This window comes from Camelina sativa, chromosome 9, assembly GCF_000633955.1.
Source record: "Camelina sativa cultivar DH55 chromosome 9, Cs, whole genome shotgun sequence".
Classification (NCBI taxonomy): Eukaryota; Viridiplantae; Streptophyta; class Magnoliopsida; order Brassicales; family Brassicaceae; genus Camelina; species Camelina sativa.
Window position 1 is genome coordinate 9,209,834 of NC_025693.1, and position 17,280 is coordinate 9,227,113.

The 17,280-nt window shown below is 41.5% G+C and overlaps 1 protein-coding gene across 1 annotated transcript; it reads left to right on the forward strand.

Annotated features, from left to right (window-relative positions):
* LOC104715140 lies at window positions 889-7,017 on the forward strand. The gene is made up of 7 exons (XM_010432581.1): window positions 889-924; window positions 1,302-1,376; window positions 1,457-1,461; window positions 5,049-5,250; window positions 5,335-6,249; window positions 6,392-6,599; window positions 6,683-7,017. Exons 1-7 carry the CDS (start codon window positions 889-891, stop codon window positions 7,015-7,017), a joined length of 1,776 nt encoding a protein of 591 aa, XP_010430883.1.

A 17,280-nucleotide genomic window follows, 5' to 3' on the forward strand; every position in this document is an offset into this window, starting at 1 on the left:
TTAATATTTATTTTAGCACCACCATATAGATAATTGGTTTTTTGGTCGAGAAGGTTAACATCTGACAAATTCGAAGGTAATGCTATTCGGTAGTGGCTAATATGTTTTCCGGGCCTACACATAATTTCCTTGCTATTTGTAAAGGTATCTGTTAATGTTTATTTTAGCACCACCATATAGGTAATATTTTATTTAATCGAGAAGGGTAGCATCTGACAAAGTCGAAGTTAATACTATTTGTTAGCAAGGCATCCGATAAGGTGTTCGAATTATCTAATATGTTGTAGCATATGCCAGTAGCACTATTATCAGATATCATGTTTAAATATATGTCATTAACACTAGAATAGGCATAGGCATAGCCTGTTAGCGGCTAATATGTTTTCCCGGCTAACACATTATTGCCTTGCTATCTTTAAAGGTGTATCCCATATCATCACATGTCGCGTGCGTCGTCCATCTAAAGGAACATCATAGCGATTTTCAAATCCGAGTCTCTGGGTTCATTGGTGTCAAGCGCAGCAAGATCTTACCGACTAATTGATTTCAACAAACTTTTTGCGGAGATCAAAACAATGAACAACAAATGTGCAGACTACCTAACGGGTATTGGTTTCGAGTATTAATGGACAAGGTCTCATTTTGTGGGAGATTGTTTCAACGTTATGAACAAAACATCGCAGAGTCGTTGAACAATGTCTTGACAATGGTGCGCGATTACCCTATTATATCGATCTTTGAAACCATCCGGACAACGTTAGTTACATGGTTTGCCCTCTGGTGAGAAGCAGCCCAACTAGAGGAAAACATATTGCCCCTCAAAAGTTAATGAAATGGTAATTGAAAATTTTGAGAAGGGAGCAGGATATATGGTGTAAAAAATAGGCGATGGCATATATGAAGTTAGGGCTAAAGACGACTCAGGTTTCACAGTCCATTTGTGGGAAAGGACATGCACTTGCCGAGAGTTTTAGCTACTAACGATCGCCTGTAGCCATGCAATAGCTGCAGCTATTAAAGAAAGGGTCAGAGTTGATACCTTGGTGGGTGTTGAACACACCATCCCAAATCTGCTATTATCATAGCAAGGTTTGATCATGTCAGTCCCGGATATTGCACCCCTTCACCAATCGATGGGAGGAGGGAAGCTTGCTCCACCTTTTGTTCAAAGACCACCCGGACACCCATAGAAATCACGTATATTCGCAAAAGGTGAGTTTAAGGTAAGTAACAAATATTAATTTCTTTAGTCCAGAAACAAATATTGTACCTAATCAATGTTGAACCTTGCTAATATGCAGCGGACTTCACGGAAGCGTTGTACACGCTGCCGTTTGCTAGGGCACAACTGGGCAACGTGTCACGGTCCGATACCGGTAAAACTTATTATAAATTCCAAATATTACTATTTAAGGGTGCTATAAGGTTGCTATCATATATGTAAATGCATTTGCAGGAGCTGTAAGATCAATAAATGGAATCTATTTCTTGGCGGTGAAACATGATGTAAAATCCATAGTCTATCTATTATGAAAGTAAACGGCGAGCAGGAGATTTCTTTTCCCGGTGTATACAGACATAATCTTGCTGCAAAAGGGGAGCGAATACGCTTCAGGAATAAGTCGGCTAGCAGTATAAAGTTTTTGATGTACATACCCTAAATCTTACTGAATGTATATTTATCAAGAAGAGGGAAGCCTGATCCAGATGTGGAGAAAATCAATGTTTGGACCTTGAAACTTAAATATATGAATGTTTAGTTACGTAACATGTTGATCGCGGCCACCCTGTTTGGCTACAGTCAAAAAAATTTAGGTGGTACAAACGAAGGGCTGATTAGGAGCAGCAGGATCGTCGGTAGCAGAAAAAAATGAATTTACTCAAACATAAGTGAGAAAGAGAAGACAGAGATGACTTCGACGGAGAAGAGAGAAGACCGTCGAGGCTCATACCAGAGAAGTATGGCTAGATGCCTATATACGCTTTTGGAAGAAGAAGAAGGAGAAGAGATATAAATATATTTTATCTTTGTCCATGTCATCATAAAAGATCAATATATCCCACTAGCAGCATTTTCTTTTTGTTTTGATTTACGCTACTAAAATGACGTCGTTTTGCTATGCCACATGGTCACCTCGTTGGCATGTGACTCAGCGCCTTTAAATGGCTAAATAACATCGTTTACGCAGATGTTGAAATCGGCTATATTTATAAAGTTTAGGTAGAAAATTTAAATTTTATGTTAGTTCAGGTTGATAAATGCATGGCATCATAGTTCAGGTATGAAAAAGCGATCTGCAAATAGTCTGGGTTGATTTTGGCCGTTTTCCCTAAGGTACGATTTACACGTCAAACCTTTTTATTACTAGTACCAGGTGTTTGCTTAAACTAGCTTCTGTTCAAGGCCTTAGAAAGGTATGTGTTTGAAAAAAATCAATATGATCAGACAATTAGGTGGTAATTACACAATATCGAGTCTCTAATATGAATCTTATCTGTTAATAATGTTATCAAGCCCATTATGCAAAAACAATAATCAGAGCCATATACAAGGAGCATAAAACATAGATTCAAGGCCTTAGAAAGGTATGTGTTTGCAAACATTCAATATGATCAGATAGTTAGGTGGTAAGTGAACAAATTGAGTCTCAAATATGAATATTATCTGTTAAGAATGTTACCAAGACCTTTACGCTAAAACATTTATCAGAAAGGCATGTGTTTGCAGACAACCAATATGATCAGATAGGTAGGAGGTAAGTGCACAACACGATCTCTAATATGTATATTATCTGGTAAGAATATTATCTGTTAAGAATGTTATCAAGATCTTGATGTGTATGCATTTTATAGGGTTTTAACTATAGTTTTTAAGTTTGTTTTTGAGTCTTTTCCTAGGTCAAAGTGTGCTTTTAGAGTCCTTTTTGTCTTTTGTGAGTCTTTACAGGTCCTAGGTGACTTTGGAAGGAATCTCAGCGTTTTGGGGATGAAAACATGCATCTGGAGCCAATTGGTTGAAGACTGATCGAGCTAGTGGGCAGATGGAGTGAGAGCAGAAAAACGTTCCGGATCGACTGATCCTCGCTCGAGATCGACCATTTCCGTCCCCGATGCAACTTTTCCTTTTTCGTTTTAAACCGACTTCTTAGGGTTTTATTTTATTATTTAAGCATGAGGCTCGGTTTTTAGAAAAACAACTTTTATTCTACGCAGCCTTTGAGCACTTGTAAGCTTGGGAGAAGATCTCTTATCCTTTCTAACCCTTTGGAGAAGAATTCTGAACCCTTTTATTTCTCTTTGCAATTCGATTATGATTTCTTCATCCTTGATTTGATGTTCTTTGATTGCCATGTCTGAGTAGTTTAACTGTTGGGTTTTGGGTTTCAAAGGTGGTTTTATGATTCTCTAACTTAGGTTGTTAGATTTGGGATTGATCTATTGAGTTCTTCATCTATTGTTGTTCTTATTGCTTAAACTAGTTTAGCTACGTAGTTTACGATCTTAGGTTAAATTCATCTAGGCATCAAAAGTGTTGTTGAATTGCTTGAAAAGAACATAGGTGAGCAAGGTGATCCTTAGCCAACGACAGTTGAAGTTGAGGCACCTTGTGAACATAATCAAACTTGAACTTATTGCTTGCTAGGATTGTTTAGATTCAAACGACGGTTTAGAGTAGGCCTGGGCATTTAGGTGTTCGGGTCGGGGTCAGGTTCGGGTAATTCGGGTTCGGGTTTTTCGGGTATACGAATATAGGATCCAAGCAGGTGTTCATATAATTTCGGGTCGGGGTCAGGTTCGGTTCCTCTCGGGTTCGGGTTATTTGGGTAATGACTTTAAAAAACCTGTAATGTATCCAAAATATATTCGGTTATGGATAGTACCTACTCAAACATATCCAAAGTACCCACAAAAACCTGAAATGTACCCAAAAAACCCGAATAACCCGAAAAACAAATGAAACTGCATAACATGAAATCTTAAACAAATGAAACTGAGCATATCATGTCTCGCAAAACAATTCAAACACATACCATGTCTCGCAAAATAAGCATCCCAACAAAGAAAAGCATGTCTTAAAATCTTAAACATCCCAACAAAGCAAACGAAACTTAAACATCCCAACAAAGAAAAACATGTCTCGCAAAAGCATGTCTAGCTGCTATGAACGGAGAACCCAAAGATGAGACTAACAGCGGAATTAGGTTTTGGAGATCCAATTTGAGAGTTTTGGTTTATAAAAGCCAAAGATTCTTGAAATCGGACAAAAATTGGCAACTTCGACATGTTTATGCAAAGTAAAGAAGATTCACAAGGATTCAAGGAGAGGAGATTAAGGCAAACGGAAATATGGCAATATATGTGATATCATGTATGAATAAATGTGTTCTCGGGTTCAAACAGATATCATCGGTTCCTCGGGTTCAGTTCGGGTAATACCCGATACCCGTGGGTATTTGGAAACAAAAACCGAGTTGTTATTTATACAGAAGCGGGTCGGGGTCGGGTCGGGTTTTTGCAGGTCAGGGTCGGGTCGGTTCCTCGGGTTCGGTTTATTTGCCCAGGCCTAGTTTAGAGTTTTATCCATTCCTTGCATAGATAACTAATGCTGCGACAGTAGGTTAGTTTTACATTCGAGATTTGAGTTCAAGAATGGTTGTTTAATGCTTTCCCAATCTATCATCTAATTTCGTGATCATAGCTCCTAACTGATTCCCTGCGCCCAATAATTTATCTTGATTTTACAAACTTTTATTTAATTTCTGTCTTTGATCGGCTACTTGAAAATAAATCTTTCTATTTGCTTTAGCTATACTATAGTTTCATAGTGCATCGCTTGGTCTCTGTGGATTCGACCCTAAAGTGCTACGACGACACCACTAGATGGTGGTTGAATGTGCTTTGGGTTATTAATTGACCCTGTGATCAATTTGGCGCCGTTGCCGGGGACCAAATGATTGCCTTTGAAATTTTAGATTCACGTTTAGTCTAAGGTTTGTTTTATTTCTGTTTACTAATTAGTTCTTGCGATCCTATCCTTTTTGTTTCAGGTGTATGCATACAAGGAGCAACAAGAAATCTGACTTGCGTATACTAGGAAACAAGGAGCTAGCACAATTTGAACGAGAAAACCGGAGAGCAAGAACCCAGGCTAACCCTATGGCTGACGGAGGAGATACAGGGGCTAATCCGCCCAACCCTCAGCTGGGTATCGTCCAACAACAGCAGAGGCAGAACAAGCCAGAGCAAGCTGTACTGAATCCACCTGCAAGGCAAGCCACCTTAAGGGATGAGGATGCTCAAAATAGGCTGTTTGCGAATTGATCTGCGATTCAGCCTCCCGCTCCTACAAGGCAAGACTATGAGATTAAGCATAGTCTAATCAATCTGGTTCAGAACCGCGTGTTCCACGGGCTACCATTGGAGAGTCCTCTAGATCACATTGAGGCTTTTGAGAGGCTGACCAGTACGATGAGGTCCAATGGTGTACCCTATGACTATCTAATGCTGACTCTGTTCCAATTCTCTTTAGCGGATAAGGCAATTAGATGGCTAAACCTGTTGGATGCTGGATCACTCACCACTTGGGCACAATGTAGAGCAGCTTTCCTGAATCACTTCTACACCAAGTCACGCTCAGCCAAACTGCAAAGCAAAATTACTACATTCTCACAAGGAGGCATGGAGTCATTTTGTGAAGCATGGGAAAGGTTCAAGGAGTATCTTCGAGACTGTCCTCACCATGGTTACACACAAGAAAATATGACGAACATCTTCTATGGGGGCATCGAACAGAAGTACCAGATGGCTTTAAACACGGCCAGCAAAGGAGATTTCTCCAGCAACACCGCAAACGAAGCGAATGCACTGATAAAGAACCTTGGAGCCAGCAACAGCAATCACGACACAGACTATGACCGTACGGTTAGGGTAAATTCTGTTGAGACTGATGCTATTAAGGATCTCAGAGCCAGGGTAAATCTCCTACTGAAAAGGGATAACCAAAGTGTCAACTTGTGCGAGGAACAAGCTGGGGGATATGCAGACTTAGGAGCTGAGACATACCAAGAGGGTACGGAGGAAGTGAACAATATGGGAGGACAAGGGAACTTTCAAAATCGAGGTTTTTACGAGAATTTTAGGAATCATCTAATCTGTCCTATAGGAGCAACAATGTCGAGAACCCCCAGGATCAGGTCTATCCACCGCGACCTCAGCAGAGCAACTTTGCATAGGGCTTCCAGAACAAGGGTACAGGCTTTGGAGGATCAATTTTCAGCAGAAACCTCAAGTCAACAACTTCACACAAGGGTATCAAGCGATTGCACCGCAGGCAGCAGCCCCGTAGGAGAGCAAACTAGAGCAGATGATGCATGCTTTGATTGAAAACCAGAAGAAAAACACCACTGAGGTGAATGTCAAGATCGACAGCATGTATTCTGAGCTGAATGGGAGAATCAAATCATTAAATTCTCACATAAGAGTGCTGGAAAACCAGGTGGCACAATCAGCAGCTAGAGTCAAAGCACCTCCAGGGACACTTGCAGGGAAGAACAAGGCTAATCCAAAGGAATATGTGAATGTCATCACCCTTCGAAGCGGCAAGGAGCTTCCGGAACCACAACAAAAAGAAGGGAATGACCGATCCAATGGAAGGACTGGCCAATCCAAAACACAAAATCAGGAAAAAACCCCGATGAAGTTCTTAACAACACTTCTGATGACGTTGTTATACCTGGTACAACAATTCCTGAAGGAGAGAAACCCAGCGGATCCCAAAAACCCTATGCACCCAGACTGCCTTTCCCTACTCGCCGCAAGACCAAGATTCAGGACCGAGAATATGAGAAGCTGAAATCAGTGGTAGGAGAGCTTCAGGTTAGACTCCCTTTCATCGAAGCAGTAAAGATGGTTCCATCTCTCAAGAAGTATATGAAAGAGATCCTCACTGACAAGCTCAGTCTGGAGAAGGAAGTGATGTACCTCACACAAGAGTGCAGTTCTATGCTCCAAAATTGAATGCTAGAAAAATGTGGAGATCCAGGACCATTTACTCTGCCTTGCACGATAGGAGATCTCAAATTCAACAAATGCCTCTGCGATCTAGGAGCGAGCGTGAGCCTTATGCCACTCAGCGTTGCAACGCGACTTGGCCTCTACACCTTTAAACCGACCCAAGTCACCCTCGTCCTTGCTGATCGTTCCACTCGACGTCCAGAAGGAGTATTGGAGAACCTGCCAGTGCAGATTGGCGACTGCTACATTCGTACTGATTTCATTATTTTGAAACTTGATGAGGAATCCCAAGAACCAATTCTACTTGGAAGACCCTTCTTGGCCACGGCTGGTGCGATGATAAACGTCAAAGAGGGAAAGATCGATTTTCACATGGATGATTTGATTTTGAGATTCAACCTGGAGAAATCAACTAAGAAACCTACAATCGATGGTCAAACCTTCTGGGTTGATACAATAGGCAAAATAGCTGATGAGATCTATGATGAAGTGTGTACAAGTGATAATCTGGCTGTCGCATTGACAAAGAAGGAACCAGCGCTGGGATATCTGTCTGAGGAGACTAAGGACTTGGCCAGAACACTCGATGCTGCAGCAGTTCTGAAACATGAAGTCCTATACGTCAATCTGCAACCTCGACTGACTGATCCAGAAAGTGGACTAACTGATCCAGCTCCTCCTGTGGAAACAACCGATAAGGGCGATGGATTGATCATTCCAGGCAATAGATCAGCTGATCCCGAAACTTGCTCCAGGACTAAATCGAGTCAGGAGGATTGGAGCGAACTCAAGGCTCCAAAGTTGGACCTAAAACCACTCCCAGAAGGGCTAAGGTACGCTTATCTCAGACTTAACTCCACATATCCTGTTATCATCAATTCTAACCTAAACAATGTTGACACCGCACTCTTGCTCTGCGAGTTAAGAAAATATAGGAAGGCCTTGGGCCATTCCTTAGATGACATTTCAGGTATATCACCGGAGTTATGCTCGTATCGGATTCACCTTGAAGATCCATCTAAGTCGTCCATCGAACACCAAAGGAGGCTAAATCCGAATCTCAAGGAAGTGATGAAGAAGGAGATCCTTAAACTATTGGGAGCCGAAGTTATTTTCCCAATCTATGACAGCACTTGGGTGAGCCAATCCATGTAGTGCCAAAGAAAGGAGGGGTGACAGTGGTTGCAAATGAGAAGAACAACTTGATTCCCACCAAGACTGTAACAGGGCATCGTATGTGCATCGACTACCGCAAGCTCAATGCAGCCACCAGGAAGGACCACTTCCATCTTCCTTTCATTGACCAAATGCTTGAGCGTTTAGCAAACCACCCTTACTACTGCTTCCTTGATGGTTACTCTGGTTTCTTTCAAATTCCGATTCACCCGGATGATCAGGAGAAGACTACCTTCACTTGCCCTTATGGCACATTCGCTTACTGACGGATGCCTTTTGGGTTATGCAACGCCCCAGCCACTTTCCAGCACTGCATGATGTCGATATTTTCCAACTTGATTGAGGATATTATGGAGGTATTTATGGCTGATTTTTTGGTGTATAACTCATCTTTCTCCTCCTGTTTGTCTAACTTGTGAAAGGTGCTTCGACGTTGTGTGGATAAAAACCTTGTGCTGAATTGGGAGAAATGTCATTTCATGGTCACCAATGGGATTGTCCTTGGCCATCGAATTTCTGAGAGAGTGATAGAAGTCGACAAAGCTAAGATAGAGGTCATGTCTAGTCTACAACCTCCAAAAACCGTTAAAGACATACGCAGTTTCCTTGGTCATGCTGGATTTTATCGAAGGTTCATAAAAGATTTCTCCAAGATAGCCAGACCACTCACCCAGTTACTATGTAAGGACATCTCCTTTGAGTTTACTGCAGACTGTTTGGAGGATTTCCTAACAATCAAGCAAGCACTGATCTCGGCTCCAATAGTCCAGCCACCCGATTGGGACCTGCCATTCGAAGTTATGTGCGATGCAAGCAATTTTGCTGTTGGAGCAGTTCTGGGACAACGCAAGGATGGTAAGTTACATGTTGTTTACTACGCTAGCAGGACACTCGATGGGACACAGACCAAGTACGCCACAACCGAAAAGGAACTACTCGCCATAGTCTTTGCCTTTGAAAAATTCAGGTCCTATTTGGTCGGATCCAAGGTCATTGTGCACACAGATCATGCCGCACTATGCCACTTGTTGACCAAAAAAGATGCTAAACCGAGGCTGCTGCGAGGGATCCTACTTCTGCAGGAGTTCGATCTTGAGATAAGGGACAAGAAAGGGATCGAGAATGGCGTTGCAGACTACCTTTCTAGGCTGAGAATCGATGAAGAGATCCCCATAGATGACCGACTCCCTGAGGAGAATGTGTATGTGGTTGCAGCTTTCATCGAGTGCTACAAGGAAAAGGCTGATGCCAAGGTTCTTCAACAGACAGTTAACGATTCACCATGGTATGTCGATATCACAAATTACTTGTGTGCTGCAGAAGAGCCTCCGAATTTCACTGGATATGCCAAGAAGAAGTTACTACGAGATGTGCAACGTTACTTCTGGGATGAACCTTTTCTTTACAAGCATTGTGCTGATGGTCTCTACAGGAGATGTGTTCCAAAATCAGAAGTACATCGCATACTTTTTCACTGTCACGGTTCTAACTACGCGGGACACTTCACTACCTTCAAAACCGCAACAAAAGTACTCCATGCAGGCCTCTGGTGGCCCACCCTATTTCGAGATGCACACGATTTTGTCTCCCGATGAGATTCTTGCCAGCGACGTGGGAACATAAGCAAACAGAACAAAATGCCACAAAACTTTATTTTGGAGATCGAAGTGTTTAACTGTTGGGGGATCGACTTCATGGGGCCTTTCCCACCTTCTTTATGGAAATCTCTACATACTTGTGGCAGTGGATTACGTTTCCAAATGGGTCGAGGCTGTTGCAAGTCCTACTAATGATTCGAAGGTGGTACTCAAGAAGTTCAAACATATTATATTTCCACGGTTTGGTGTTCCTAGGGTGGTCATAAGTGACAGGGGAACTCACTTTATCAACAAGCTTTTTGAAAACCTTCTGCGAAAACATTGCGTGACACACAAGGTTGCTACCCCTTACCATCCGCAGACCAGTGGGCAGGTCGAGATTTCTAATCGTGAGATCAAGAGCATCTTGGAGAAAACAGTCAACTCAACCAGAAAGGATTGGTCCTTGAAACTCGATGAAGCATTATGGGCGTATCGAACTGCGTACAAAACACCCATCAGCACTACCCCTTTCCGACTCGTTTATGGGAATTCATGTCACTTACCTGTCGAGTTTGAGTATCACTCCTTATGGGCAACTAAGCAGATGAATTTCAATGTCAAATCGGCAGCAGAGAGACGCCTTATTCAGCTGAATGAGCTTGATGAAATTCGCATGAATGCTTATGAGAACTCCAAGATTTACAAGGAGAGGACCAAGGCCTTACACGACAAGAAGATTATTCCCAGGGATTTTGCTGCAAATGATTTGGTTCTTCTTTTCAACTCAAGGCTGAAGATTTTTCCTGGGAAGCTGCGTTCTCGTTGGTCCGGACCCTTTCGAATCAAGGAAGTCATGCCTTATGGTGCTGTTGTACTTTGGGATCAAGAAGGAAAAGAATTCACTGTCAATGGTCAACGTCTTAAGCCGTACCTAGCGGATTATGATCCGATTGAGACCTCCCTCCCACTGGAGGAACCACAAGCTGCTTAAACAGCAAGAACTGTCAGGCTCAAGACTCTAAACAAGCACTCATGGGAGGCAAACCAAAGGGTTTGCATTTGCTTACCCTTCTCTTTTTGGTTTTGTTTTCTTTTCTTAGGAAATTTGTTATTTTGTATCCTTTACAGAGACACTCGAGAATCACGTTTGGTAGTGAGTTTTATTTTCAGGAACATGTTCGAAACGCAGAAGATGCGAATCCCTTTTCAAGGAATGTTCCGTAGTCGTCAGGATCAGCCAGTCCAATTTTGGATTTACTGATCCCTGTTCCAGGTAAGTAAAATCGAGGGAAGTAGTAAAAAAAAAAAGGGGGACAAAGAGATAAGGAGAGAGGAAGGAAGAGAATCGGTTTTCGGGTTTTTGAACTTAAATTTCAAACCCCCTAAAAACCTAATTTCTTTTATCTCTTCTTCTTTTCTCCCTCGCCGTCCCCAACTCCGATTTGCTTCCCCTCTCAATTTCTTCTTTGCTTTGCTCGAATTTTGGGTTTCCACCACTTGATTTTTTTATCCTTTGCCCAACCCAATTGTTGTATCAATCATTCGAACAAGGTAAGTCCGTCCTCTCCCGATTTATGTTTGTCTTCGGCGATTCCAAGGTCTGAATTTCTCAATTTTTGAGATTTTTGCTATTCTCTCTTCTTCTTTCCAATTGATGAGTAGATTAGTTAGATTAACTGTCCTAAATGACTCTTGGAACTAGATTTAGGCTGCTGTGGCTTGAATTTAGCATAGGCTTGTAACATGGGTTGAATTTAGCATAGGGAATTTTCGATTGCCTTGTTTTTTCTCACATGTTGGTCACTTACTCTTTTGTAGAGAATGCCTAAACGAAGCCGAAGTGGTAAGGAGACTGCCACTCCTTTCGAAGAACCACCAACAAGGGTTTGGAATGATGAAGATACTAAGTGCTTGAAGCTACTCACTCAGTGCAAGATGGACCCGACTCGTTTTGTCGATCGAGAGCTTTTTGAGAAGATGGGTATGCTAGCAGATTTTGATGAGTTGGTAAATAATATGGGATTTGGTACTTTTGCTGAGCAAGCATGGGACCTGCATGATCGGCTCGCACGAGAATTTCTCGCCACTGTACAAGTGGATTCGCCAGGCGGTTCTGACATGATGGCCGAGCAGTGTTCGATCAATTTCTTCTTGCTCAAGAAGCACTATGTCATCTCCATGTTTGATCTCTGTGACATATTTGGTTTCCCTAGAAACACATTATGCAAGATGGAGAAGCTTGACAGTAGGACTGATGTTTGGAAGCTCATTGGTGCTGGGCAATATGTTTCTCAAGGAGCCAGGCAGTCTCGCATCCGCAACCCAGTCCTCCGAATCACTGCAAAGTTCCTAAGTAACACCATCTATGCTAGGGCTGAGACTAGCACATTGCAGCTACCTGAGTTGTGGATGTTCTTCCATGGTCTTCGCAAGTTCCTCCACGCTCCGGATTTGCCACTTTACCAGCAGACTCATGATGTTAACTTTGGCTACCTGCTTTCTAAGGAGTTTGAGAAGGTGCGGAGGAACATGGCTCAAGCTAAAAACAGGAGAGTTCTCATTGGCAGTTTGGTGACCCCTATCATCGAGTATTGCGGCATCATTTTGCCACCGCATACTAAGGTTTCACAGCGGAAGTTGCTTGACCTCAAGTATATGTTTACAAGTGAGATTTTGGTGCGTCACAACTTCTGCTACCGCTACCAGACCAAGGCCGGTCACCTTCATTACATGCTGATCCCTATGCCTTTCTTCACTTCACTCCGCAAGACTCAGAACATCAACTTTGATCCTCCTGCTGACGTCCTTTGCGATATTGACTATGTTCTTTTGGGAGAGGAACGTTAACCTGCAGCCCTCAGATCCCGTAGCAGCATGCAACCTGCAAGTGCATCTACATCTTCGCAGCCATCTCACTCCCTTCCACCGTTTCCTCCTTTCGATGTGAACCAGTTTCTTGCTGCACCACCTAAGGAGCCAGCTCGATCTGAGTTTGAGAGCTGGGTCTACGACACTCAGAAGAAGAACAACCTGTTGCTCACTCGTCTGGCTACTTGGCTTCAGAGTCTTACACCATCCTGTTTTGCACCACCACCAGCAGCTCACACCAGTACCAGTGACGATGAGGACACAGCTACTGAGCCTCTCGGTTCTGACCATTCCGCGACCCTCGCCTTCTCAACAGTTCTGACCAGCTGCTGTCTCCTCACGGTTTATTCTTTTCTTTTCTAGGATTTTTTTTTTCTATTTTCCCTTTTTATTGTCGGAGGTTTCCTCTCCTCATCTTTGCTTTCACACCGGGACGGTGTGAAGTAAGTCCGGGGGAGGGATGTCTCCCTGTTACTAATGTCGTTTTCTTTTGATTTTTCTTTTATTTGAGTCAGTTTGTCGAGTCTAAAAAAAAAAAAAACAAAATGGGAAACTATGATCAATTTTAGGAATTTCTGCTTTAATCTAACACTCTTATGATTACTTTTGTACCTCTGATTTGGAATGAAGTTTGGAATGAACATGAGCAGTCTCAACACGCCCCAAAAGACACTCGCCAAGGAGAACACTAAGTTGAACCACAAGTTGTGTCTAGCTTTGACAAGACTTAACCTGATTTAATTTCTTACCTTGGGGCTTGGTATACATCGGACAAGACTCCTCCCTTCAAGCCTTACAAGACATGCATCTCCTCACAAAGTATGCTTCCCCTCTCTCTTCCCTTCAGTACTCAGTAAAAAAAAAAGAAGTTAAGAAGAAAGAAAGAAGAAGAAGAGGATATAGGTAATAAAGAAGTGAACCGAGGGTTGTGCGTAAACCCGTGCATCTTTCGAAAGTCATGGAAACCTGTCCACAAGAAAAGAGCAAAGGATTGATAAAAATAAAATAAAATGATACCCTAGAAAATTATGGAGAAATCAATCCTTTGGAAGTGAGAAAAGAGAGAGGAAAAGGAGCATAAGAGGAGGTCTTGGGAGATAATTAAGAGGTTGAAGGAGTCAACAGTTCAATGATCGATACTCCCATGGTAAACCCGCACCTTTTTGCTAATCTGATGTAGAGAGACAACGATGGGGAGACTGAAGGTTCTCTAAGGCCGTGAAGTTCAGAGTAGGTAGTGTTGATCCTAATCATGGGCAGAATACAGAAAGTAGTTCTCAATTTGATGTGATGAAGAGTGCAAAGAAGAAGTTCTCAAGAATATGTGAGTTTCCACTTTCAAACCTTTTCTCTGTTCTTGAGTTTTTGTTTGTTCTTGCTTGAGGACAAGCAAAGATTCAAGTCCGGGGGAATTGATGTGTCTGCATTTTATAGGGTTTTAACTATAGTTTATAGGTTTGTTTTTGACTCTTTTCGTAGGTCAAAGTGTGCTTTTAGAGTTCTTTTTGTCTTTTGTGAGTCTTTAAAGGTCCTAGGTGACTTTGGAAGGAATCTTAGCGTTTTGGGGATGAAAACATGCATCTAGAGCCAATTGGTTGAAGACTGATCGAGCTAGTAGGCAGATGGAGTGAGAGCAGAAAAACATTCCGGATCGACTGATCCTTGCTCGAGATCGACCATTCCCGTCCCCGACGCAACTTTTCCTTTTTCGTTTTAAACCGACTTTTTAGGGTTTTATTTTATTATTCAAGCACGAGGCTCGGTTTTTAGAAAGACAATTTTTATTCTACGCAGCCTTTGAGCACTTGTAAGCTTGGGAGAAGATATCTTATCCTTTCTAACCCTTTGGAGAAGAATTCTGAACCCTTTTATTTCTCTTTGCAATTCGATTATGTAACATCCGTGAACCGAAATCCAGGTTTGGGAGTTGCATCGGTCGATGTAAGGTTGAGTCTCTGCGGTTTGACTTAAGTCAAACGCTGCGTTTTGACTTAAGTCAAACGCTGCGTTTTGGGTAAAGGAAACCCTTAAGTCGTTTTTGTCTCATTAGTCGTGGGGAGCCGTTTTTGAGAGAAACGAAAAGAGAGATCTGTAGCTGGGATCGTTGTAGGAGCTTCCTAGGAGCTTTTTCTTGGTTGTTTGAGGTTCAGATTCTTCTGTGGCAAAGGTAAGTGCATGACCATGGCTTATCTAAGCTAGAGATCTCTCTGATTTACTTGTTAAGTGTTGGTGGCTGGTTAGATTGTTATTTGGGATGTTAGGAAGCTTTCTTGTGGCTTGGGATCGAGTTTTCGTGGTTGCAGGAACGAAGATCCGGCGAGAAGCTTCGGAGGAAAACGATGCTCGGCATTGCATCGGTCGATGCACTTTGTGCGTCGGTCGATGCAGATGCGAGGACGGCGCGTAAACTCTAGGGTTTTCGTGTTATGTCGAGCATGCGTTGGTCGATGCATATCTTGCATCGGTCGATGCAAGTTAACCTTGCATCAGTCAACCTAGATCTTGCATCGGTCGACGCAACCACCATCTGGTGTCGGTCGATGCAGAGTCCTGGTTTGTTATTGTTTATTGTTGAATGTTGTTTGATGGTTAGAGATGTCTCTATTGCTTGTGTGTATAGTCCAGTAGATGGGAGGAATGCCTTACTGAGTGTTTATAAAATACTCATGCATTGCAATATGTGTTTGTGGTGCAGGTAAAGGCAAAGTGTGATCGTGGAATCAAGGCAATAAAGAGGAGGATGTTCTAGTGGTTCGCTTGGTTGTCTAGCTTCTGTTAGGTTGCTAGAGTTGAGTCCTAGAACATTGTTTAGGATTGCTGGTTATTTGATTTATGCTGTTGGATTATTAGTTTATGATTGGATTTTATACTGGATATTAATATATTGGTTATTATATTTATTGGATATTATTTATTGGTTATTGGTATTGTTANCCCAGTAGATGGGAGGATTGCCTTACTGAGTGTTTATCAAATACTCATGCATTGCAATATGTGTTTGTGGTGCAGGTAAAGGCAAAGTGTGATCGTGGAATCAAGGCAATAAAGAGGAGGATGTTCTAGTGGTTCGCTTGGTTGTCTAGCTTCTGTTAGGTTGCTAGAGTTGAGTCCTAGAACATTGTTTAGGATTGCTGGTTATTTGATTTATGCTGTTGGATTATTAGTTTATGATTGGATTTTATACTGGATATTAATATATTGGTTATTATATTTATTGGATATTATTTATTGGTTATTGGTATTGTTATTCCGCTGTTGGTTGTGATTGTGGTTAGGTGGCTAGTGGGTATGGGACCACTAGTTGTAGTTTATTTATTATATTATAATTATTATTTATTATTAAAAAAAAAAGGTCGGTCGTTTCAGATTATGATTTCTTCATCCTTGATTTGCTGTTCTTTGATTGCCATGTCTGAGTAGTTTAACTTTTGGGTTTCGGGTTTCAAAGGGGTTTTTATGATTCTCTAACTTAGGTTGTTAGATTTGGGATTGATCTATTGAGTTCTTCATCTATTGTTGTTCTTATTGCTTAAACTAGTTTAGCTACCTAGTTTATGATCTTAGGTTAAATTCATCTAGGCATCAAAACTGTTGTTGAATTGCTTGAAAAGAACATAGGTGAGCAAGGTGATCCTTAGCCAACGACAGTTGAAGTTGAGGCACCTTGTGAACATAATCAAACTTGAACTTATTGCTTGCTAGGATTGTTTAGATTCAAACAACGGTTTAGAGTTTTATCCATTCCTTGCATAGATAACTAATGCTGCGACAGTAGGTTAGTTTTACGTTAAAGATTTGAGTTCAAGAACGGTTGTTTAATGCTTTCCCAATCTATCATCTAATTTCGTGATCATAGCTCCTAACTGATTCCCTGCGCCCAATACTTTCTCTTGATTTGACAAACTTTTATTTAATTTCTGTCTTTGATTGGTTACTTGAAAAACAATCTTTCTAGTTGTTTTAGCTATACTTGGTCTATATAGTTTCATAGTGCATCGCTTGGTCTCTGTGGATTCGACCCTAAAGTGCTACTACGACACCACTAGATCGTGGTTGAGTGTGCTTTGGGTTATTAATTGACCCTGTGATCAGACCTCTAAACGAAAACATTTAGCAGAAAGGTATGTGTTTGCAAAAAACCAATATGATCAGATAGGTAAGGTGGTAAGTGCACATATTAAATCACTAATATGTATATCATCTGATAGCAATCTTATCTGTTAAGATTGTTACGAAGACCTTTATCCGCAAACAGTTATCAGAGGACTATATGTGGAGGTTAAAACACAGGTACTCAGTGATGCTGAACCATGAAATCAAACTTTCTTAACATATAATTATAACTTATATAAAGTAAGACACTTAGCACATATAAAACTTCCAACACTACAAGAAAATGTCGTAAAGATAGCACATGAATATAGCGGTTTTTTTTGTTTATGCTATAGTTAACATACTGGCGTATTTTAGATAGCGTTTGGGTAATTGTAAACGCTATATTATGTTTTTAGAAGTTACAGTTTTTTTTGAAGCGTATCTTACATAGCATTACAAAGTTAAAAACGTTGTCTTTAGTTAAGGCGAAAAATTATTTTTCATTTCCCGGCTAAGTACTTAGCTAAAAAAACAAGCGCCCAATATT

Bases quoted from the DNA above. Each gene is read 5' to 3' on its own strand.
- LOC104715140 (XM_010432581.1), top strand. From the start codon at position 889: ATGGCATATATGAAGTTAGGGCTAAAGACGACTCAG. The intron at 5,251-5,334 runs GTACTGAATCCA...TCTGCGATTCAG, and splicing joins AGAACAAGCCAGAGCAAGCT to CCTCCCGCTCCTACAAGGCA. The intron at 6,250-6,391 runs GTACAGGCTTTG...ATTGAAAACCAG, and splicing joins ATAGGGCTTCCAGAACAAGG to AAGAAAAACACCACTGAGGT.